The sequence below is a fragment of the Macrobrachium nipponense genome, chromosome 39 (genome assembly GCF_015104395.2).
Source record: "Macrobrachium nipponense isolate FS-2020 chromosome 39, ASM1510439v2, whole genome shotgun sequence".
NCBI classification, from domain to species: Eukaryota; Metazoa; Arthropoda; class Malacostraca; order Decapoda; family Palaemonidae; genus Macrobrachium; species Macrobrachium nipponense.
The window spans coordinates 33,843,844-33,868,893 of NC_061099.1; the positions used below are offsets into that span (position 1 = coordinate 33,843,844).

At 44.0% G+C, this 25,050-nt stretch overlaps 1 protein-coding gene across 1 annotated transcript in view; it reads right to left on the bottom strand.

The window, feature by feature from the left end:
• The window catches only part of LOC135210408 (WD repeat and FYVE domain-containing protein 3-like), a 202,300-nt gene that overhangs the window by 96,255 nt on the left and 80,995 nt on the right, over positions 1 to 25,050 (bottom strand). Inside the window, exons 25-26 of the mRNA XM_064243311.1 lie at positions 12,985 to 13,133; positions 12,684 to 12,867 (exon numbers count right to left, since the gene is read on the bottom strand). Of these exons, the coding sequence (XP_064099381.1) occupies positions 12,684 to 12,867; positions 12,985 to 13,133 (333 nt within the window). The remainder of the gene's footprint in view (positions 1 to 12,683; positions 12,868 to 12,984; positions 13,134 to 25,050) is intronic.

A 25,050-nucleotide genomic window follows, 5' to 3' on the forward strand; every position in this document is an offset into this window, starting at 1 on the left:
TCAGGACAACCAACAGGTCCTCCATCCAGGGTGGAGTTGGGGCAGTTGCAGTAGCAACACAGCCCAAATGCACCTGTCTGGAAGAACCTGCGGAAGCAACAGTGGAGAGAACGCTTCCTCAAGGAGGTTATGAAACTCTTGTCTGGCAGGCGAAGCGTCTGCCACCACCGAGACTACACGACCGTCGTCCGACTCTTCCAAGTCCTCGTTGAGGCCGAAACCTCTCTGAAAAGAAGAATATAGGCAGTCCCCGGGTTATGACAGGGGTTCCGTTCTTGAGGTGCGCTGTAACCCGAAAATCATCGTAAGCCGGAACATCATCAAAAACCCTAAGAAAATCTTACTTTTAATGCTTTGGGTGCATTGAAAACTATGCAAACCGCATTCTTATTGCATTTTTCATCCAAAAAACCTTCAAATATTGATTATTTTGCATTTTTGGTGTCATATTTCTCCTGCCAGATGAGCGTTGTAGGCGTCTTAACCCTGGAAATAATTTCTGATGAATATAATTGAAAAACATTTTAACCTTGAAACGTTGTAAGCCGAACCTGTCGTAACCCGGGGACTGCCTGTAATCAAAAGAGGGCTGGATGGACCACCTCCACCAGTCTCTGCGTGCACGGACCCGTGGGAACGTCATGTCAACCCTGGGTACCGGACGATCGCTGCAAGAGCAAACGCCGGTCTGGCGAGAGTCACCTGAGCGACTCTTACCATCCTTCTGCTCCGTGCCTGGGTCCTAACAGTGAGCGTACTCAGCAGTCTGGACCTAGGCTGCACGGTCACCTGTAGGTGACCGTACACTCAGTAACGCTTGCAAGCGGGCGGCCAAGATGGTTCCGCACCTCCGGAACCGGGAGAGGAGGTACCAGTGGTGGCAGGTACCTCCATGGTCCCCGTCTGCTTCCTCCCTGAGGAAGGAGAGACGGGCCCCATTCCCGGAGGAACGGGAGGACCAGCGGCAGACCCACCTGTCTCACCGGAGCGAGACAGACCCTTAGAAGTCCCGTGACGAGACTTCTTAGGGGGGAGACCACCTTCTCTTCTATGGCAAAGCCTTAAAAGTTGAAGGGGAGGAGACATGAATATATGATGATCTCGAAGAGGAGGATGACGACACTTGGCGAGCTCTCTTCCTCTACGATTCCTCCAAATTCTGCCAGACTTCTACCATCAGGAATAGATAAACATCACAGGGCAGCGCGAATGCTTCGTCCAGTGACATAACTCCGGGGTAGCAGTGGTAAATGAATATGATTATCAGCAGGGGATCCGTATGCACACACTCAAGGATCGGTATCACAGCATGCTATGAGTCACAGGTACAATTCCCAGGTTAGGATAACCAATACGAAGAGCTATCCAACCAATAATGCTGTAAACACCATCACCACTGTAGTCTGTGAAAAAGGAAAAAAATTATTAAAGTAATAAGGATACTCCTCACGCAAGCAAGGGTACAGCCCTCCGAAGTGATAGGGGATTCCCCAAACATCAACACTAATGCCCCGTCTATCTTCATCCTTCATTTACTATCGGACGAAGGTAGAAGAGGAGAATTACCATAAAAACAAAACAAGGACAGACCTTTGAAGTTCCCGTCGGTAATTTCCAAGCATAAGTGTAATATTCGGATGAATACATGTTTCGTTACAAAATCAATATCACTCACGTTAAATACATGTCTCATCCTTAAATACATACCTCGTCCTCACGATAAAGGGCGAAGAAAGTAATGAATATGTTGGCATACCTTTGCCGCCGACTCTAACTCAAGTAGAGAGGCGGCTATGAAGGTTATCACAACAAGTGGTTTTGTATATTACTTGAGAAACAAGGACAACCTTTGTTTAATATTAATATCAAACACTGTATATACATATTTATTTAAACTAAAAATAAACCAAAAGGATCCCACCGGGAAAAAGATCAATGACCAGTCAGCCAGAGCTCACAAACACACGTCTTCCTTGGAAGACGGCCGAAAGCAAAGAGGAGTGTTTACATCTGTGCAGGCTAGCCTACCGCCTGCCACATGGTAGTTACTGCCTAACCACCTTGTTCAAGATTCAATGGCTGTAATTCCAGCTATGCTGTAAGTAATCCCTATGTAAAGGGCCGAGGGTTTGTAGATCACGTAGGACAAACAGTTTTTAACACAACAACTGTAATGCAAATCTTAATAAACATTTGTTAGTTACTGCAACTAACAGCAACCAGCTGTTTGTCAATTCTGTTATGTTAATATTTGCTCTTGTATACTATTACATTTCTGGGCTCAGCTCGTGTCGGCCTATGAAAGTAATCCTTAATATCATCTTTCTAGGTAAAATATCCTAAAATTACCAGAGAAAAAACAAAATTAAGAAAAATGTCAGTAAGACTGACTCGCTCACTCTTAAAAAGAAGTGTCGGTATGAAATAGGGGCGAGTGTGGAACACTACCACGAGACAAACACCAATTAGAACTTCCTATCAGAATCCCCCTAAGAGAGAGCCGATACCAACGGGCGATGCAGCCTCTACTACTACTACTAGAGGACGCCACGGACAGCAGCGCCCCTAGCGGTCATCCTTAATTTTAGCGCCAGCGTCTTGACGCAGTTTTCTCTCGTGCTATGTGATTTTGGATTTATCTCGTTTTTCAACGATGGAACGTTCTGCAATTGCCACGGCTAAGTTAAGTTAACTCATAAGTATTTTATCATAGTTTTAGCTTCCGGGTACCCGTATTTTCCTTTTTATAAGGTCATATACGGTTCCCCGGTTGTCTCGTGGCGGCCATGCTGCCTCGTAAGAATTCCCGGTCTCCATACTGGGACTTCTTATACTTATGGGCTTACTTTATCACGTTCATTGTTTTACATCGAGTTTTAGCTAGTTCAGCCCTCTTACCATTCTTCTCTAGCTTGGTATTTAGGGCTATCATTATTTTATTCTGGCCCAGCATCCCGGCTCTTGCTCTACATCGGCTATCGCTGGCTCCGAGTAGGCTACTGTTTCTTGGAAATAGTTGCCTCTCCTGGGCTTCTTTCTCTTTTCCTAAAAGTGTCTCTTCCACCTTTCGATGTATTTTATTATTATTATTATTTAGGGTGTTAGGCTAGCCTAGGTGCTTGTTCCATGTATTGGTACAGCTTGGTTCACGTGGGCCCTACCACGGTTGTGGTGATCGCGGCCTAGGCCACTAGTGGTCACGTGTTCCATAGCACCTCACCCTGCCCCTTCCCTCCCTCTCTGATGTAGGGAGGAGCTGGGGGACCCCTTGGTTGTCATAACAACCTCATAGCCTTCTCTCACATTCCGGAGGTACCGGGGGGTTCCACCAGCAGGGGGTTTGGAGGGCGACCATCATGAGGTACCGGGTCTCCATACGGGTAGTGGGTGAGGTGGGGAGGAGTAGGCCATCCCATTCCTTCCCCCTTTCCTCGCTCCCGCCGTGTTCACACCGGGACCTCCTTCCCCCCCATACCCATTACTCAGCCACCTCTCTTACGATACGAAAGGAGCCTTCCGTCGCAGCCGGGGCCCCTGGTTTATTAAGGTTATTGGCTCCGCTAGCGGGTAGGGTGGGTACTATGGATGGTCGTTTGCTTGCCTACTATATCCTTATATCTCTCCCCGCTACGGAAGGGAGCTTACCCTTACCTACGCACTCTTCTAGTAGACGGGTGGAGAGAAGTTGATTTGATGTTGTCACTGTTTTATGCTAAGGATATATACCCTAATTTAAGATATTTACAATGAATTGTGTTTTATATTTTATGTTATGTTATACACATCCCCGCCATTATCCGTTGTGGTTGCCTTTATTTCCACCACTCCTAGTTGGTTGATTCGCGTGCCTCCGCCACTGGCGGAGCCATAGCCTTTCTTCCAACATGGTTACCACACGTATTTTAGCAGGGCTCTGGTTTTATCTAACTTTATCGCTCCGGCACCAGCGGAGCATATGTTAGGCTGTAAGTGTTTACTCTGTACTCATGTACGTTTCCACTTACAGGCTACCAACTGTCAGGTCCTCGCTTGCAACGCGACGCTGCATGACCCTGCGGACATGATGAGTGCAGGTCTCACGCCCCTTGTGCCACTGTTCAACGAGTCCATCGTTTGGCATCCTGAGGCCTGCACCATTTGCTACGACCTGGTCGGTCAGCTGGTTGATGGGGTAAGACCATTATAAGGTTGTTTATCAATTTACTAACACTTTTAGTTCGTAAGTTTGTTAACCCTGTCCGCAACTGGTAGCTAATTCAGCCTTTCTTTCAGGCTAGCGGTGTGAGGGAAGTCGCCCTCGCCACCCTGAAAGCGTGGGTGGGCGGCTTTGGAAAGAACGCCGCCAAGGGCCAGCCCTACATGTTGGATAAAAAGCTGGCCATCCAGATCTTCCCTGCGGGCAAGTCGACGGGCTACGTCGACCCCTTGTCCGCCGCCCCCGTAATAGCCGCCATCCAGCAAGATCTCCAGCAGTCGTTGGGGCTCGTAGCAGCCCAGGAGCCAGTTCCGGACGTCGCCGGCCTGGACCTGAATCTCGAGCCGAGGCTGGTAGTAAGTGAGGATTTGTTGGCTGAGGTAGGTTTGTCGGGCGCTCAAGGTCTTTCCTTGGGCGCTCCTGGATCTTCTCCTGTCCCTTCTTCTTCCGCTCTTTCCAAGGCTTTTCGGGATCTGAGATCCCTAGCCGCACTCCCACTCTCTCTGTACCTCCTAAGGAAGAAGGGAAGAGAGAACCGAAGACTCTGTCTAAGTCGACTTCCAGGAAGTCGTTCTTCGTCTTCTTCGGCGAGGAAGTCATCGACTTCTTACGCCGACGCGGTAAAGGCTAAGCCAAGTCTCTTCCCAGTCGAAGAGCTCCAGAGGCAAGGCTTCCGAAGGAGAAAGCTCGCGCTACCTCCGAGTCGTTGCCTTCTCCCGCCTCCGCTGTCCCCATCTACCGGCTTATGCCGGCCAGGGCCGGGTTAGCAAAAGCACCAGCTCCTGCGTTCCTTCCTCCTGTATCACCAGGAAATGATGGAGCAGGTAGGGGCAATGGATTGGGTACCCAAATCTCAGCTTGGGGAACCCGCTCTTTGAGCAGATGTTGCGCCACAATTGTCGAGCACTACTGTCTTCAAACTGGGACAGACCGTCCAAGAGCTCTCGAATAGAGTAAAGAGAGACCGAGGATCGGATGACTGGGCTAATCCCAGGCGCCTCCCCCAGTATCCACCCCTGCTTCTTAGCACGGGGACTCCTAAATCTAATCTACCCGTCTTTCGACTCTCTGCCATCTTTATTTCTATGGACAATCCATGGAAGAGTAGCGGCATTACGCCCCCTTAAGGACGGGATGATTTCCATCACGGAGGTTTGGCACTCGAAGGATTGAGGAACTTCGTAGTTCGATCCTCCGGGGTCTGTCACAGCCTTCAATAGGGTTTATGGCTAGGCTGACGGCACCAAACGGGCTTTGAACAAGGGAGGACAAGATCGCGAAGGAGTATGGTCCTCTACAGTAGAGACCACCGCCCAACCGGGAAAATGGGTTCAACTGCCTTGAGGACTGGGAGGTAATAACTAACACTAAAAACTCCAGGCCTTATAAGAGCCCCTTCAACTTATTTTCGCCACGGAAAGAGGAGGTTTTCTCTTACCGTTCACCCTACGAAATTGTTGGAGAAAAGGCTCTTCAGGCAGTCCCTCAAGGATGAGCCCCGTTTCCACAGTTGAGAGAGTCGGAGGGGTCCACTTCTCCAACTATTTCCCGCACCTTCGGAGAGTTATGGGAAAACGAAAACCTGCCAGCCACTTTCAACGCAGGGTAAACTCAAGACCGGACTGCGCTATGGACCAGTTCGAGGTGAGGAAGTTGCACCTAGGGATTAACCGGACTCCCTAATCCAGGCAGAGTTCGATGCGCGGAACTAGGTTTGGCAGGTCCCTTAACTCTATCGTTAATCACGGAAAATGGCGGCGCTGTCTTTATGCGAACGAAACCGCTAATTCTAAGATCTTAGCGAAAGCACATTTTCACACGGTTCTTCTAGACGCCTTTTGACTTCTTCCAAGCCAGGAAGAAAAAACTGTCGGAAGCATGTTCTTCAAGAGTGTACTATCAGGCACGGAGCCTAATAGAATCTTGACTGCCAGCATGTGGGGAGCTGATCTCTTTCCCAGAGTCAGCAGTGAACGAAGTTCATCACGAAGCAAGCTGGCTAGACTCAACCAGAGCCATTAGGAGCTAGGGGCGGGGAATCATTTCCTCTAAGAGGAAGGAAACAAAAGGAATCCGTTCCACTGCCTGGCAAAAACCAAACTACAAGAAGGCTGGTAGGAGGGTTCCAGCCATATATAAAAAACTCCAGGCCTCAGCCAGCAGTTTGTCGCAGGCGGTCCACCCAGTTCACCCCAACAAGGTACAAACCTGCTACATCTAAACAGGAGCTCAAGTCCCTTCCTTCCTGGTGCCCCAGCAATCCCAGCCTTCGAACCGCCTATGCAATCTCGCCTTGCCTTTAACCCTTGCTTATGAGGCTCAAGGCTACTCTCAATCGGAGGGGTAGGGCGAGAGGTCTACTTTAGTCACCGCTGGCGCAGGAAGGGGCGCAAGGGATGTAAGCAGTTCAGAGGAGGGCGGGGTGGTGGCCAAACCCGCCCCATCCAGCAATGAGGTATCTCCAGGTAGGAGGGAAGGCTGTTCCCTTTCCGCCACAAGGTGGGGGTTCAGCAGTTGGGGCACAGAAGCATAGTTGTCCAAAGGATTAGGCTGGAGCTGGGATCCAAAGATTCCCCTCCAATCCAAATCAAACAATTCCATCAGGTACCGGTCAAAGGAATTGATAGAAGTTACGCGAAGGAAGAAATCCTTCAGAAAAGGAGCTATTGAGAGAGTCAACGCATCTCTAAAATAAAAGTTCAAGGTCGCTTATTCAGCGTGCCAAAGAAAGCGCAACGCAAAAAGAAGGGGTAATCTTAGACTTGTCAAAGCTAAAACTCTTTTCATTCGCTGCGGACAAGTTCAAGAGCTTACCCTCTCGCAAGTAAGGACCTTTACTGACCGCGTGGGAAGCCAGTCACATGCTCCATCGATCGTACAGACGCATACTATTCATATCCCTATAAGGCCCAGGGCACTTCCGGCCCATTCCTAGGATTCAGGCCTAGGAAGTCAGACATTCTCATTCAAAGCTGATTGCCCCCTTGGTCGGTAGAATGTAAGCCCCAGGGTAATTCACACAAAGATAGCAGAAGTGGTTGTACAACAATTGAGAGCCGCAGGGAAATCCATGGTAGAGGCATACCTCGACGATTGGTTAATCTGGGCACCAACAATCGAGGAATGTCTCAAAGCTACCAAAAAGGTAGTTCACTTTTCTGGAAAATCTGGGGTTCCAGGTTCCAGATAAACCCCCAAAACGAAATCTCCAGACTGTTTTACCGGAATCGCGTTTTCAGTGGCTGGGAATCCAATGGGATTTGTTCCTCCCACAAATCTATCAAATTCCAGTAGCCAAACGGAAAGAAAATTAGCAAAATCTGTAAGGCAATTTATCAAGTGCCAAAACCAAACGTTTCAAGAAGAAACCATGAGGAGAGAAATGTTACCTATTGGGTCCCTTCAGCAGTTTGCTTCAGTAACAGATATCCATTCTGAAAAGGCCAAGGTTGAAAGATATAAATCGAATTTGGCGGTCCAAAAAAGGCAAACTCCAACCAAATATCGAGACAAGTTGTTTTTTCCCCCCCCAGTGATTCCCAACAGATCCTCCGCAACCAAACTACGGCCTTAGGTCAAGGAATACAAGAAACCTAGCCAGAAAAGTACCCCTTCAATATCCCCTCCCAATGGTTAACATTCACAACCGGAACGCATCCCTGTACCGGTCTTGCGGGGGGATACTCTCAGTTCCAAAACAGGTTCAGGGGACTTGGGTCAGTTCAAATTTCGGCCTAGCTCCACAATAAACGTGTTGGAAGCAATGGCAGTATTTCTTACTTTCTGAAGAGGACTGCTTCCCCCCCCCCGTGAAAAAGTCTCAATCTAAAGGCTAGTTTTGGGACAGTGCCAGTAGTAGTCCATTGCATAACAAAAGAGGAGGGTCCAAATCCAAGCATGTGTGAACCATGTCATGATAAGCCATCTTTGCATTAGCAAAGGGCAAAACCACAAATGGCATCATCTGTCTGCAACTCATCTGGCAGGAAGTAAGAAATGTGATAGCGGACCGACCCTGTCCCTGGTCCAAGTCACCCTCTGGAATCAGAGTGGTCCCTGGACGTCGGGTCATTTCCAGTGGGTTAGGACCGGGAGTAGGTCTCCCAGGTTCAAAGGGGACCCTCTTAGCCATCACAAAGCGAACCCACAAGCTCCCTTGCTAGTGGCCCACCAACCTGGGGACCCTCTGGCTTATGCCACTCGGACGCCCTGTCGTTGGATTGGAATCAATGGAGGAGAATTTATGTTTTTCCTAAGTGAATCTTTTCTCTGAAAGTTCCTAGACAAACTAAGGTCTTTCAAAAGGGATAGTAGCTATGATTGACACGAGGCTGGACCCAAGAGCAAACTGGTATCCACTTCTTTCTTGGAATTGAGGGTCTCCGACCTCACAACGGATCCACCCAATCCCAAAACTATCACAATCGAGTACAAATGAGGACTGTGTTTCGCTTATTCCAGGAAAACTCTCCAGACCCTAACCTGTTATGGACTTCATGAACGTTTGCGGGGCTAATAAAGATGCTAACATTGATCCCACAGAAATTATTCTCCTTCCTGGAATTCAGATAACGAGAGAGTCAAACCCCATCAGACAAATATGACTCAAGCTGTAAGAAATTAGGCATCTTTCTTGGAGAGAATCGAACACTACAAACCATGACAGTGTTAAATTTGGCATTATCCTTTTCAGATCTTTATTTGAAAAAAAGGTTTAGCCAAGATAGCCAGATTACCACTCACAAGTCGCTTTTGAAGAACAAAATCTTTCAAGTAGGTTTTCAGATAGATTTAACTGAATCTTACGTTTCACAATCTATCCCTAAAGCCTGTGCTAGGACTTAGGACCTTCTCAGAGGCCTACTACCAGTTTCATGGTTCTTGAATGATGTTCTCAAAACTAGCTTCAAGATAACTGAAAACAATCATATTGTACATTCATAATGGCTCCTGAAGGAAGGACCCTTATTCTTATTAAGTCTAGCCTCAGGAGCAAGAATTTCAGAACTGGTCGGCTCTTATCCAGAGATGCGGGGTCATGTGGAATTCCTTCCCATTCAGGAGAAGTTCTAACTTGCTCCTGATCGTAGATTTTTGGCTAAAAATGAAGATCCTCTTGCAAGGTGGGCTCCTTGGGGAAGGTTATCCCACTTCCACCAGGGATCCCTGCCTTTCTCTGCCCAGTATCAAACCCTTAGAGCCGTTTCTATCTCGTACTTATTTCCTAGATCCTCGGGTGCTCTCTTTCATGAGAGGAAAAAAGGTGGTACTGTTTGTCAGTTAAAGGTATTAGAACAACAAATCCTTTAACTTCATTAAAAACAAGCCAACCCTGAGGTCTATTCCAAAAAGCACATGATATCAGGGGAGTAGCCACCTCTATTAACTATTTCCTAACAATATTGAACTTTGAGGATTCTTAGGAAGTATACTGGATGGAAAATCCCCGACAGTCTTTAAACGGCCAGTATTTTCAAAGTCCTTGGAATCTTTAAAGTTTTTCAGCAGTTAGCAGCGGAGGGAAAACATAGTTTCCCCTGGATAACCTGCATTAGTAGTTGTTAGTATTGGATCCAGGTCTCCTTTCTACCATACTTTCAACCAACATGCCTCAACCTATCACCAGGCTTAATCTATCCATCATAAGCCTTAGGCCGTTGTTGTGTTATAGTGGTCTGTCCCCTTATTTTTTTGGCTGAGGGGCAGCCAAATTTGTAACTGATATGTTACTCCAGTGGTCCTACCCTTATTTTTATGATAGGTTAGGCCACAAATAGTTTGTATTAAATTTTACATTTAGCCTTGTTGGATAACTTACAGTCACAATGTGTTTGTATATATTTGAATTAATTGGTAGTTATTTGGTATTAATGATGGGATTTGGAGTGTACCTTACCCTTATTTTTTATGCTAGGGTAGGACCACATAGATGTATATAATTGCACACTTTATGTTCATAAATAAGTAAAAATTCAAAACCAATTCTTTATTTTACATGCATATTATGTTATTGTTACTACCTTTAAGGTAACTTTGAAGTTACCTAAATTCTGTTAATTGTTATTTACCATAGTTGAGTTTAAGTACTTATTTTGTATGATGTATTGATTTACTTAATTATTATTCCATCATTTTAACATGTTTTTCATTTTTCCTTTTTTCCATTGTCAATCTTGTCTCTTTCTGGTACTCTTCATAGGCCGACACGAAGCTGAGCCCAGAAAAGGGATTTTGGACGAAGCTTTGGAAAAATCTATTTATGGGTGGATTAGGCTCGTGTCGCCCTATGAAACCCATCCCTTTTATGGCTTGCTTTCCCCCCCTTGCAGGACAAGATAGTAATTTTGTTTTAATTCAAGGATGGGACACGCTAGGGCGCTGCCTGGTCCAGTGGCGTTCCATCTAGTAGTAGTAGTAGAGGCTGCATCGCCCGTTGGTATCGGCCTCTTCTTAGGGGATTCTGATAGGAAGTTCTAATTGGGTTGTTTCTCTCGTGGTAGTTGTCTTCCAACACTCGGCCCCCATATTTCATACCAGACACTTGCTTTTTAAGAGTGAGCGAGTCAGTACTTACTGACATTTTCTTAATTTTGTTTTTTTCTTTTTTCTTGGTAATTTTAGGATATTTTACACTAGGAAAGATGAATAGAAGGATTACGGTTCATAGGTCGACACGAGCCAATCACCACCAGAAATAGATGTTTTTCCTTTCGTTTCAAAAAGTACACTTTTTTTTTGCATGAATAAGCCACAAATCTAGTAAGCCTGGTTAAATGCATGATGAACTTTTGTTCGTAGGTCTATTAATTAGTCAAAAGCTAACTTACATAAGCCTTAATGGTGAATTCTATTGAAAATGAGGTGGGAATAGGAAGCCTAGCCTAGTATTTCCTGTTTATTATGCATATCCACATGTAATCAAACAAAATGCATCTCTCACTATACATGATATATGTAATGAAATCATGTTTTGGGTCGATATTTTAAGGATCGCATGATATATACTCGAGATCAGATGAAACATGATTATATATGCAGATTAATGTTGTGTCACTACGTTTTCATTTTTGCTATAAAAAGGTCTTATTTATACAAACAAATAGTATCTGTGAAGTACGATAAAAGCCTTCTATTAATATAAACTGCAGGAAAGAAAGAGTTTTAGCAAAACTTTTAGAGTTGAAAGCAATGTAAATTAATATAGAAATAGTTTGGCACTTGATCTCGAGGCTCAGACTGATCATTTGGCCATGCTATGAGCTTGCTGAGACCATGGCAACTAAGGTGAGTCTTGCTTCAGAATCTTACCTGTGGGTGAGCTCCATCAAAGATATCAGTTTTGGGTGTGGGGCCAAGGATGACTCCCAGGTCATTATGCTCATAGATGAGTACAACGATTTCCTGAAGTGTTGTTCCAACTTGACTTACTGAGGTGCTTATAGGGCCACAGCACACGATCAGTATTAGCAACACTGGTCCACTATTGTGCAAACACAATTCCTTGGCAAATGGCAAACCAGACCAAGCAGCAGCATGATTATAAGTACTGTACTATGGAGATCTGTTGTGCATCAATACACTGTCCATACACATGCTCTTAGTAAAAACACTTGTGGAAGAGTCATGAGCAGTCCTAACACGCAGGTCAACTTGGCTACAAAATAAGCTCAGCGAGACCCGTGTCAACCCTACCTATGGTGGAAAGAGCACCCAAAGGTGATCAAACATCATTGCCTATCTGAGCTGGGGAAGGGTACTCACTCAAAGTCCTATGGGGGCTCCTTATAATAGATCATCGCGGACTTCCTCTTATGGGAGGAAGATAAACGAAAAGACAAGTAAGAAGAGGAAAAGCTCAACATTCAGCAGGAAAAGTAGTAGGAAGGAAAGTACTGCTTGCTCTTTTATCCTTTCCCACAGCTCAAGTCTTGTTTTTCTCCAGTGCAGGAGAACTGGTTGGGGCATGGGCTTACTCAGACTTAGCAGTAGCTAAGTGATCAAGAAAGTCAAGAGAAAGCCAGGTCTTAAGCAATAACAGTAATAATGACGACATACCTAGAACAGCAGTAGTGCAGTTAACCCCCTTATTTGCATTCTCAAGATTCGTGGACTCACAGACTCATGGATTTTTTGTGGGACATATCTAAAAATCATCTGCATAAGAACGCATTCATTTGATGTTTTTTTGTTGATAAATATTCACTACTTAGTGTATTTTGATATTTTTGTTATGATACAAAAATTATTAATTAATTTTCTACTTTCTCTCTCTCTCTCTCTCTCTCTCTCTCTCTCTCTCTCTACCTCTCTCTCACTCTCTCTCTCTCATCTTCTTTATCTCTTCAGAAACCCATACCATTTAAAAACAAAACCCCAAAACATTACTATTTAAAAACAAAGAACTCCAAAAAAGAACATCATTGATACATTATCCAAACTCATTTAGAATGAAAAAGAAAAATAAATTATTCTTAAATCAAACTCTTACCCAGAAGTACTGAGCATCCTCCAACATTGTCCAACATCGCTGCAACAGGTCTGGGACAGAAAACACGGACACCAAGGTAGCCAATGACAACCCCTCCTAAGGATCGTGAGGGCCCACTTAGATGTCCAGCAGAATTGTGAAGAACACGGATTGGCGTAGCATTTTCATGTGAAGACATACCAAGCTGTCAGGAAAAATATTTCATGAGAGTTATTGTGACAAGACTTTTAGGTACAACTTAAACCCATATAAGTAGAGCAATATTAAATTTATTTAATACAATTTATATGATCACACTGACCTGCTTTGCTATACTTTTGTTATCTTGCTTTGAATACATTTTCCTGATTTTGTTGAGGGTAAGGTGTGAGATTGCCATTGCATTTAATCCAAATATGACCTTCTCTTCTGCAACGCTATTAACAGACTGAGAGCTCTGTCCATCCAATCCTAAAAAGAATGAAAAACTCCCATAAATTTTTTTTGTAACTAGTGGTTTTACAATAAACTCTTTGGCTGAACAACATAAACTTTAACAAAATCACAAGTTTTGAAAGTAAATTGTATTTTTCCTAATTATACAAACCTGAGGTCCTTTACATAAGGAAATTCACGATTCAGTGCCAGGCTGGACACACGGTCGTAAGATTTACTTACAAGGTAGTTCGGCAGTAAACTGCTTGTCCGATGGTAGGGAGTACCACCCGTCCGACAGGAGGTAAACAAAAATATAAACTTTGGCTTTAGGCCCAGGCAACAAGAGTGGAGGCGGGGTGGCATGAGGTGGGACCTATATTGTCAAAGGGAACCTCATGGTTTGTAGTTAGGAAAAATCACCAAATTTGGAAAGTAAATTGTATTTTTCCTAATTATACAAACCTGAGGTCCTTTACATAAGGAATTACTATCAGTGCCAGCTGGACCGGTCGTAAGATTTACTTACAAGGTAGTTCGGCAGTAACTGCTTGTCCGATGGTCGGGAGTCCCGTTCGACAGGAGGTAAACATATAACTTTGCTTTAGGCCCAGGAACAGAGTGAGGGGTGGCATGAGGTGGGACTATATGTAAAGGACCTCAGGTTTGTATAGTTAGGAAAAATCACAATTTTTGGAAGTAAATTGTATTTTTCCTAACTATACAAACCTGAGGTCCTTTACATGAGGAATTACTTTCGGCGTAGCTGGAATTATGGCTGTTAAATTCTTGAACAAGGTGGTTCGGCAGTAGCTACCGTGTGGCAGGCGGGTAGGCTAGCCTGCCTGGATGTAAACATTCCACTTTGCCTTTCGGCCCAGGTTCAGATTCAGGGGTGGCATGAGGTGGGCATGTATGTAAAGGACCTCAAGTTTGTATAGTTAGGAAAAATGCAATTTACTTCCAAAAATTGTGATTTGTTCCTACACGATAGACAAACCCTACATCCTTTACATAAGGAAGACTCACTGATTGGTGGGAGGAATATGAGTGAACCTATAGAACTGACTGGAGTTCTACACACCTAGGCTACTCCTCCTGGTCGTAAGAGCGAGGAGGAGTGCCCTGCCTCTGACAACTTGATCGGAGTATAGGAGCTGCATGATGAAGAGTCAGACTTCTGGGCCTTTTTGAAATGAGTGAGGAATCGTAACTCATCCGAAAATGGGCTGTGAAGAATATTTAGAGTCAGACATTAATGCAAAGTTCTGGGAAGGGTTTGCATTATTGCCAGTCTCCTTCCTCCCCTTGCTAGAGGAAGGAGCGGGATTGCTTCTATGATTCTGATAAGAAACATGCGGGATTGCTTCTATGATTCTGATAAGAAATATGAGGGATTGCTTCTATGATTCTGATAAGAAATATAAAAACAATGCTCTCTGTGTAAGCTTACCGCATCAATCGCCCGACCAGCAAGTTAAGTTCCAGTCCTATCCTCAACCCAAAGGAAGAGGAGTTGAAGGACAAGGTGGGGAAGGTGGAGAGGCCAATCACTCTCACATCCTTCTTACCTCTAGAAATGCACACCATAGGTGAGATGCAACTTGTCCTCTTGAAGGAGCCGGGTAAGCAAACACAACGTGCAAGCATCCACCACGGGTCCAAGGAAATGAGGTTCCAATGGCCTGTGGGCAGGCCGGAAGGGAAAGATAAATATGGTCGCAATGAGACCTTATCTATCTTCCCGTCCAACATGTTCTTCGGAGTGATGACAAGTACCCATCCACTGGACTATCCAACTGCAGAGAAAAAGACATATCATCGGACACTTCTGCAATGGTAGTCCGCGGCGGATAAAGACACCGACACTCCATGGTGGGTTTCGATCCTTATGGGTACAGCTACATGCCAATAGGACAAAGTAATGACTGATCTGGATCAACCAATACAAAGTCCACAGCATAGCTCATGGCAGTCTCGGACTCTTCAACAGCTGCCGACTGACTGCGTTCGGTTGTGTGAGGCGAGCAGTCATGCATCCGAGACGTAGTCACGTGACACTTGCCTTTTGAAGGGTTATGCCGAGAAACCATACAAATCGTCTATCTTGTTTGCCATCGATGTTGGGAGACAAGATGATGATTCTCTCACGGCATCAGACGATAGTCAATTGCCTTCTAGAGACCAAGGTCCCTGACAGCAAGACAGAAGTTCTCATAGTAGTTGAATCTCAACTAAGGAGAAACAATACTATATGCTAGTGAAAGACTAAGGTGAATGCTGACCTATGTCATCACAGTTGAATCGAGAGAAGTTAACTCTCAAGATTCTGAATGTAGAAAAAGTCCCGTCGATGGCACCAACCAGTGAAGACAGCTTTAATCCCTGTTGTTTTACAGAGGACTGAAAACGCTAAACCGCTATTTCATAGCTGTTCGGTGAGAAGTCGGAGTTTGCAATGAAAGTGGAGTGTCTTTCAGTGATGAAAACACAGGGATCGTACTGCCTGAAGAACTGCTTCTCATGGGCTAGATCAGGGTGGACATTTCTATTACTTTGGAAGTAGAGCTGGCAGGGCGGGGAACAGGCGAAGTCTTCCATTATTTATCTACAATTCGGGGAGAACAAAGAATAATTACACACCTACGAATTACGAGATGTATTTTAGAAGACAAACTCAGATTGTCTGAAGAAATCATTCTGTGTCATCACAGCGGCAGGTGCGATGAAGCGGAAGATTAGGCTACAGAGTTCTGTTACCGTGAGGTAAACAGAAAGATGATAACAAGTCTAGTGAGATATGTCTGTCTGAAAATTCTTGCAATGGCAAAAGGTGACGTAGGAGAGATGGTCATACACGTATGCAAGAATTCCAGCCAACCAGAGACATAAGTCTGTGATTGCCGGGCAGAGATTCAATTCGGTAGTCAATCATCGCAGAGGAAGAGACATAATGCCCGACCGAACTATCTCGGAGAACCAGCCCTACTGGCTGAGGCAGCAGGCAGGCAGCCCGTACACCGCTAGCTCTCGCTCACTTGTCATCCTGAGTTGCCAGGTAATAGGAATGCGTTCGACTAGAACCATCGAGCGCACAAGAAAAATATGCTCAAGAATTTGCATTTTAACCGAAATGGGAGGAAAGAAAACTTCCTATTCGGTGAATGCACTGTGTTGTTGTTGTAAACAATACCATTAGTATCTCAAAATCAAAACCGGTAACTCTTGGGAGGCTTGCAAGGCAGTCATGAGTTGTAGTTCAATTAAGAGAAGATACTATTCATCTCGGTCACACACACGTGGAGTTAATTACAGTTATGTGTCTACTACTTGGACAATTCAACTGATAACAGAAGCATGTCGCGAGAGAAATATACAGTGTTCCCCCCGTATTCGCGTTCTCCTGATTTGCAGAATTTTCTGGCGAAAATCATCACCAATTAGTGTATTTTGATGTTATTTTCACGACTAAATGCATTTTTATGGTACAAAAACGATTTACTAATTTTCAAATATTAATACTGTATTAGTAAGTTTAATAAGATTAAATGATATCACCTAGTAAAAATAATAATTCTCTCTCTCTCCTACAGAGATGAATGGTTTTTTGTATGATAAATAATTGATTTCATATTTTAAAATATTAATATTAATGTATACATCAATAACATCAATTCATTAAAGAAAATACTAAGGTGGTAAGATTTTAGTTTATAAATTTAAAAAATTATGTAAGAATGAAGGAAATCCCTGTCTTCTCTCTCAAACTCCAGGTACTAAAACTGTCAAACATATCACGTAATGGGAGAGGGGGGAGGAGCTGTTGTGTTGTTGCCACCAAGTGTTCATGCACTTTCTCTCTCTCAGACTTGAGAATTTTTATAGTACATGTACTATTTGTTTTAATGCTTTAAAATAATAATAATAATAATAATAATAATAATAATAATAATAATAATAATATAATAATAATAATAATAATAATAATAATAATACATATAACAGTAATTACAAAATTCATATTATGTGATAGTATGTTAAAGAAATACAATAATCTATCCATTTCACTCTTTTAATTAAGGATAACTCCTCTCTCTCTCTCTCTCTCTCTCTCTCTCTCTCTCTCTCTCTCTCTCTCTCTCTCTTTGTGTCACACAGGATATGTTTGTCATAGTGGTAACTCCCTCCCTCTGTTTTGCTGGAAGTGATATAAATATTTTCTGAGAGAACAGAGAGATAAACACACACACTCACTCTCTCTTTACTGAGATGAAAGAATTTTTATGGTACTAGTATGTAAAATGTTTATTGATATTTCCTGTTAATAATAATAATAATAATAATAATAATAATAACAATAATAAAACTGTAATTACAAAATTCGTATGTGGTAGTATTTTAAAGAGATAAAAATGATCTTTCCATTTCACTTATGTAAGGATAACTCCTCTCTCTTACTGTGATAAGAGAATTTTTATGGTAGATGCATGTGTTTATTAATGATGCATGTGTTAATTAATATTTTCAAATAATAATAATAATAATAATATAACTAACTTCAAATGAAAATTCTTCCCTTCATCTATTTCTGTATCAATTTCCCTACCTTCTCGTAACTCCAGTGACGCTCGGAGCTGGGAAGCTGTCAATTTGTCAAGTAACAGTGCCACACATTGGTCAACGAATTTAATGGTTTTTATGCAATCTCTCTCTCTCTCTCTCTCTCTCTCTCTTACTGAGGAGATCCTTTTTATGGTACATGCATGTAATAAGTTTAATATTAACATTTTCCAATAATAATACTATATGTGTAATAATAATACTACGTATAAATGTAATTACAAAATTCATATGTATTTTAAATACAATAATCTTTCCATTTCACTCTTTTAAATACTATAAGGACAACTCTCTCTCTCTCTCTCTCTCTCTCTCTCTCTCTTCTCTCTCTCTCTCTGCTGCAAGTGTTAGAAGTACGTATGTATGTACGTAGTACGTATATACCTTTAAGGGTACTAATGTTTAGGATTACTTTGAAATTATATTGATACAGTCTCTAAGATTAATACATTAATATGATAATAATTTAAGGTAAATGTGATGTACGATGTTTCACATAAGGTTTAGGCAATTTGGTGGTTTCGCTCTTCTCTACTCTCTCCATACCTCTCTCTCGCCTCTCTCTCTCGCCTCCTCTATCTCTTCTCTCTCTCTCTTAGCAAAACGAACCTGATATACAGACAAACATAATAGTTCAGTCCTCTCTTTCTCCCTTCTCTGGAATAGATATGTAAAAAGGGGGAATGAACAGAATCATAATTTTTAACTTCCCATAGATACAGAGAGTCCAAGTGATAAGACATCTCAGCATAAGAATGCTGATGTACTTTTTTGGGTGGCGTGATGTTAAGATCCTTACTAAGCAGGTCAACGATCGTCCTGTAGTTCGAGAAGGTGCCTTTGAAAACTGGCTGCAACCAGTTACCTGGGGCGTGAGTTTGTCTGTACGTGTGAGCCTCTTTCGTTCAGAATGGCAGGTACTAGGCAGAACAATGGAGACGGTTGCCTTGGAGAGAAAGAGCCTGGATAGCTCTATACTAATGTGTTTTTATTTCTGTGTGATATTCTGGGCTGGAGATGGGTAAGAATTACTGTGCTTTAGCCAAAGTTGTGGCTTGTCTGTTTTTGTGACATTTTGTAAAGATGTTCTATTTCATTTAATCTTTTGACTTTGTCTTTACAATTATGTATCCTCATTAGTGTGTCCCTCCTGTCTTTTAAACAGGCGGATTTAGTGAGGGGGACTGTGTCCTGTGTGGAGGGAACTATATTTTGGAGAAGAGATAATTGGTGTTTGACTATTACTTTATAGACTATTATTTCATGAGGGGGGGGGGGGTTATCTAATTACTTGAACTTTGAGTTATCATTCCATTTAATTATCCTGTAAGAATCTGAGTTATTCAATTAGTACTTTGCTTTGAATAAACGTATATTTTTGTAGTTCTGACTCTGATTTGATGACCTAATGAAATGGAGAGAGAGAGAGAACAAGAGAGAGAAGGAAGAGACGAGAGAGAGAGAGAGAGAGAGAAAGAGAGGAGAGAGAGAGAGAGAGAGAGGAGAATGTGTTGAGAAGGGGGAGGAGGGGAGAGAAGAGAGAGAGAGAGAGACCAGACTTTGAGAGAGAGAAGAGAGAGAGAGAGAGAGAGAAGGAGAGAGAGAGGAGAGAGGAGATGTTTGTTTACAGACTTAGCCGCTTTCCCGGCTTTGGTTAACACTTACCAAATGTGATAAGAGACTCTTGTCTCGTAAGAGTGGTGGCAGCGGTCGTGAACCGTTGTTATACCTTTTGTTAGATTAATAACAGCTTAAAAAATGCTGTTTCTAGAGAGACTGATTGTTAAAGGGGTTAGGATGTTATTAATAAGCATCGTATATAAGAATTTTGGAGTCGTAACTGTGGTAATGAAACGGGGCAATTGAACTAGGCTCAGCATTTTGCCCAGTGCGAGATGCCTCGACAAGTCGGGCTGGGCAGTCAGTTAGAACTGAGATGTTGTGAGTGCAGTCCCCGAGACGTCCACATGTGTGTGTATTGGCATATTTTTTTCTCTTGCGCTCGGTTTGGTGGTCGGGTATTCTCCCATTTGAGGAAGTGAGTGTTATATTATTATTTTTTTGACTTTGTGTATGAATCATTTTGTGAGTTATGGGATTGGATTAGAATACCACATTTTTTTCCCCCCATAGGAGTAGAAAGTGATGTATTTTCGTCGATGAAAATTGTCTGTCAGGTGCCGATTGGACATATGGTACGTCGACGAAAAAAAGTTTTTTTTGAAAATTCGTGGAAAAATAGTTATAGGCCTACTAGGCGAAAACTTTTGAATCACGCACCTTGGGGGATGCTGGGAGCTCACGGATCAATGTGTTGTTTTGTTTATAATCGTTACCCGGCCGCACAAGCACGAATTTCTTTCTTCTCGCACTAAAAAGCATCAGCCACACATCTCAGAAATTATTTTGTCACTTTGACATAATTTTTGCACCATTTTATATTAGCCGTTACATGGAGTATTATATATGACAATGTGCGCAATTTCATGTAGAATGGAACAAAAAACAAATCATGGTTGTAGCTTTTATCAGTTTTGAAATATTTTCATATCAATAATGATAAGTGCCAAAATTTCAACCTTCGGTCAACTTTGACTCTACCAAAATGGTCAAAAAACGCAATTGTAAGCTAAAACTCTTATATTCTAGTAATATTCAATCATTTACCTTCATTTTGCAACAAATTGGAAGTCTCTAGCACAATATTTCGATTTATGGTGAATTTATGAAAAAAATGTTTCCTTACGTCCGCGCGGTAACTCTTCAGAAAAAATCATACATATTTTCGTCCAATTATCGTAATGTTTGCGCCATTTTAAATTAGCTGTTACATAAAGTTTTATATATGGAAATGTGTGCAATTTCATGTAGAATACAACAAAAAATAACCCATGGTTGTAGCTTTTATCAGTTTTGAAATATTTTCATATAAATAACGATAAATAGAAAAAATTCGTCCTTCGGTCAAATTTAACTCTACCGAATTTGTCAAAAAACGCAATTGTAAGCTAAAACTCTTACATTCTAGTAATATTCAATCATTTACCTTTATTTTGCAACAAATTGGAAGTCTCTAGCTTAATATTTCGATTTATGGTGAATTTATGAAAAAAAAAACATTTTCCTTACGTCCGTGTGGTAACGCTTCAGAAAAAAATCAAAATTTTTTCGTCCGATTGGCGTAATGTTTGCACCATTTTAAATTAGCCATTACATAAAGTTTTATATATGAAAATGTGCACAATTTCATGTAGGATACAACAATAAACAACCCATGGTTGTAGCTTATATCAATTTTGAAATATTTTCATATAAATAACGATAAGTGCCAAAATTTCAACCTTCGGTCAACGTTGACTCTACCGAAATGGTAAAAAAACGCAATTGTACGCTAAAACTATTACATTCTAGTAATATTCAATCATTTACCTTTATTTTGCAACAAATTGGAAGTCTCTAGCACAATATTTCAATTTATGGTGAATTTATGAAATAAACTTTTTCCTTATGTCCGTGCGGTAACTCCCTACCCGTCCGGTCCTGGTGGGAGCAGCGGTCAGGAAACCTGCAGAGACCACTGTCGCGGTGGGACCAGTGCCTGTCCTCACGGCGCGTTGAACCGCTGGAAGCAGGGGACCTCTTCCCAGCCTCAGCCAGTGATCGCTGGCCTGGCGAGTCACCTGAGCGGCTCTTGCCAGCCTTCAGCTCCGTGCCTCAGTCCTGGTGCCGAGCAAACTGGGACGCCTGAGCCTTGGCTGCACGGTCGCCCTCAGGAGACCGTACACTCGGTACCTCTCGGGAACGAGAGGCCGAGCCGGAACCTGGTGTAGAGGTAGAACCTCTAGCACCATGCGAGGAAGTACCGGCGTTAGCCGGTACCCCTCTGGTCCCCGTCCCCGTCTTCTTCTTCCTTGCGGAATGAGACGGGCCCCGCTCCCGAAGGAGCAGGAGGACCAGCGGAAGAACCCCCCGTCCCACCGGAGTGAGATGGGCCCTTAGAAGTTCCCGAGGGAGACTTCTTAGGGGGGGAGGAGGCAGCCTTCTTCTTCCTCCGCTTGGAAGCCTTGGAAGTCGAAGGGGAAGAGGCGGCGGCAGGCGACGACGAAGAAGACGATGAAGACGATGACGACACCTTCCTCTTCTTCCTCTTCTTCTTCGTCAGCTCCCTCAGGACAGACGTCAGTTCCTCCATCCAGGCTGGAGCCGGGGCTATTGCTGAAGCAACACGGCCTGGTTGCACCTGTCCGGAAGGACCTGCGACTGGGGCAGCAACACCACAGGCAGGAATGATGTCGGCAGGGGTTGGCTCAGGCAAGGCAGGTACAGCAAGGGCGGCAGGTACGACAGGTACAGCAGGCAAGGCAGGTATGGCAGGAGACGGGGCAGCAGCCAGCGACATCCTGGGTACCAGAGGCAGGTCCAGGGGCGAACTTTTAGGGCACCAAAAGTCAGGGGCTGACAGGGCGATGAACCCGGGTGGGGGAGGCACGCCCCTCCTCGGAACGGCAGCGATCAGGGCCTGGACAGCGGCCATAGGAGTCACCGACATCACATTTTGCGTGTAGACCAGGTGAGAAGGGGCGGCATACCCTGGGGTCGAGATGGTGGTGGTGGTGGTGGTGGTCACTGGTCCATGGGTGACTGGAACAGCACCCGCCAGATGATGCAGCAGCCCCTGAATGCTCGGTGTGCCCTGCAGACCCAGAGCGAACGGAAGACCCCGAATACAGTTGTACATCGGGGGTATCTCGCCCCCTCCTCTACGCTCGACAGATCGGGCGAAGAGAAGGAACGAGATAACACCCCCAGAAGGGGAAGGATCCATACGCGGGAGGTGAGCCGGCGGCAGGAAAGAAGACGACGTGTCTGTGACCAAGGGAGTCCCTGGAGACCTTTCCGACGACTCCTTGGCAGTCTTACATCTCTTCCTCCTACCCTCGTACAGCACCCACTGCTCCTCCAACCAATTAATACAAATATCACAGGGCTTGGCCCGAGAGCATTCAAGCCCCCGGCACCGAGCACAATACACATGGGGATCCACCTCAGGGAAGGAGTGAAAGACCCCGCACTTACGGCCCTCTACACCAGGGCAAACTCTGTGGCTGATGGGGGAGCGCGGGGACAGCTCCAATTCACGAGGATCCATTATTAATTGTAAAAGAAATAAAGAAAGTAACACGTACTTACAGTAATCTTTCACAAACAAACAAACCAAGTTGAGAACACAACACAAAGCATACGACAAAGAAGCGGGCAGAGAGCGATGAAGAACACGTCCATCCACCAACGCGGCCGAAAGCAAAAGTGATTCTTCACCTCCCAGTCGCGCGGCGCGCACACTGTCGGACAGGCAGTTAACTACCGAACTCCCTTGTTCGAAGCTCACAACCGTTCCAGCTGGCACTAGTTACCTTCCTATTGTAAAGGACCGATGGTTTGTATTCGTATCGGAACAAAAATGATATTGTTAGTATACAATAAAGTTTTGCACATACTTACCTGGCAGATATATACTTAGCTTAGGTCTCTGACGTCACGACAGAAAATTCAAAACTCGCGGCACACGCTACAGGTAGGTCAGGTGATCTACCTTACCCGCCGCTGGGTGGCGGGTGTAAGAACCAGTCCCCCTTTCTTGTCAGATTATTTTCTTCCACCTGTCTCCTGAGGGGAGGTTGGGCGGGCCATCAATCGTATATATCTGCCAGGTAAGTATGTACAAAACTTTATTGTATACTAACAATATCATTTTTGTACATGAACTTCCCTGCCAGATATATACTTAGCTGATTGACACCCTTGGTGGAGGGAAAGAGACACATACTCACCTAGAAAGTGGGGACAACACATGTTAAAGGAATAAAATATAAACCCTTGGTTCTTACCTGATTTAGGCAGAAGACTTCATAGTTACTGTCTATTAGTCTGCGTTGCCTAAAGAGTCTCAGCGAGGGCGTGACCTATAGCTGAAGAACTCTTTGGGTCTACCAATGGGAACTGAGTCCACTTACTTGGCAGAATCCAAACAGGGTCTGGTCAATGGGGATCAACCCGCTTACGTGACAGAGCCTATCACTACCAACCGCAAGGAGCCTCAAGCACAACCGATCACCTAACCAAATACAAATATTAGTCTACGAAAGAAGGAGCTGCCTCCTGCAACCTCCTTCGTACAACCAAAAACTCAAAATCAAAAACTAAAAGGGAAAAAGATTAAAAAGGATGTGTTTCAGCTCCCTGCCCCAGCACTGAATCCGCCGATACGTAAGGGCCTAGCCCAAAACACTTTTCATACGTAATCGATACGTCTTTTAGGTAGTGATTGGAGAAGACTGATTCACACCTCCAAAAAGTGGCCTTCATGAGGTTTTGCAATGACATATTCTTCTTGAAAGCCAAAGACGTCGCGATGGCCCTTACTTCGTGCGCCTTGACTTTCAGAAGACTAAACTGTTGCTGATTGCACGATGTGTGGGCTTCTCTAATAACATTCCTGATAAAGAATGAGAGGGCATTTTTAGATAAGGGCCTACTGGGGTCCCTTACTGAGCACCAGAGATTGCTCTCATTAGCAGCAGGTCTTCTCTTCCTCTGAAATTAAAATTTCAGACTTCTCACCGGGCAAAGAGATCTCTCCTCTTCTGTCCCAACTAAGGAGGATAAGCTTTTAATTTCGAAGCTCCTGGGCCATGGTGAAGAAGGGTTTTCACTCTTGGCTAGGAAAGCCGGAAGAAAAGAGCAAACCGCGGAGCCTCCTTGGAAACCTACCTCACCTTCTAGAGCCTGCAGCTCGCTGACTCTCTTCGTTGAAGCTAACACACAGAGAAAAAGAGTCTTCATCGAGAGGTCTCTGAACGAAGCTGTATGGGGAGGTTCGAATCTTGAGGACCTCAGGAAGAGCAGCACGACGTCTAGATTCCAGCTAGGAACTAAGCAAGAGGTTCTTTTAACTGTCTCAAATGATTTGATTAAGTCATAGAGGTCCTTGTCTTCGGATATGTTTAATCCTCTATGACGAAAAACTGAGGAAAGCATGCTCCTGTAGCCCTTGATGGTGGAGACTACTAACCCGCATTTTTCCCTCAGGAAGATAAGGATATCTGCTATCTGAGTCACAGAGGTACTGGAGGAGGAAACTTTATGAGTCCTGCACCAACGTCGAAAAACATCCCACTTCGACTGGTAGACTCTAGATGTGGAAGGTCTACGTGCATTGGCAATAGCCCTTGCAGACTTTGCCAAAAATCCCTTAGCTCTGACGAGACTCTTGATAGTCTGAATCCAGTCAGACTGAGAGCGGGGAGGTTTTTGTGAAACCTGTCGAAGTGGG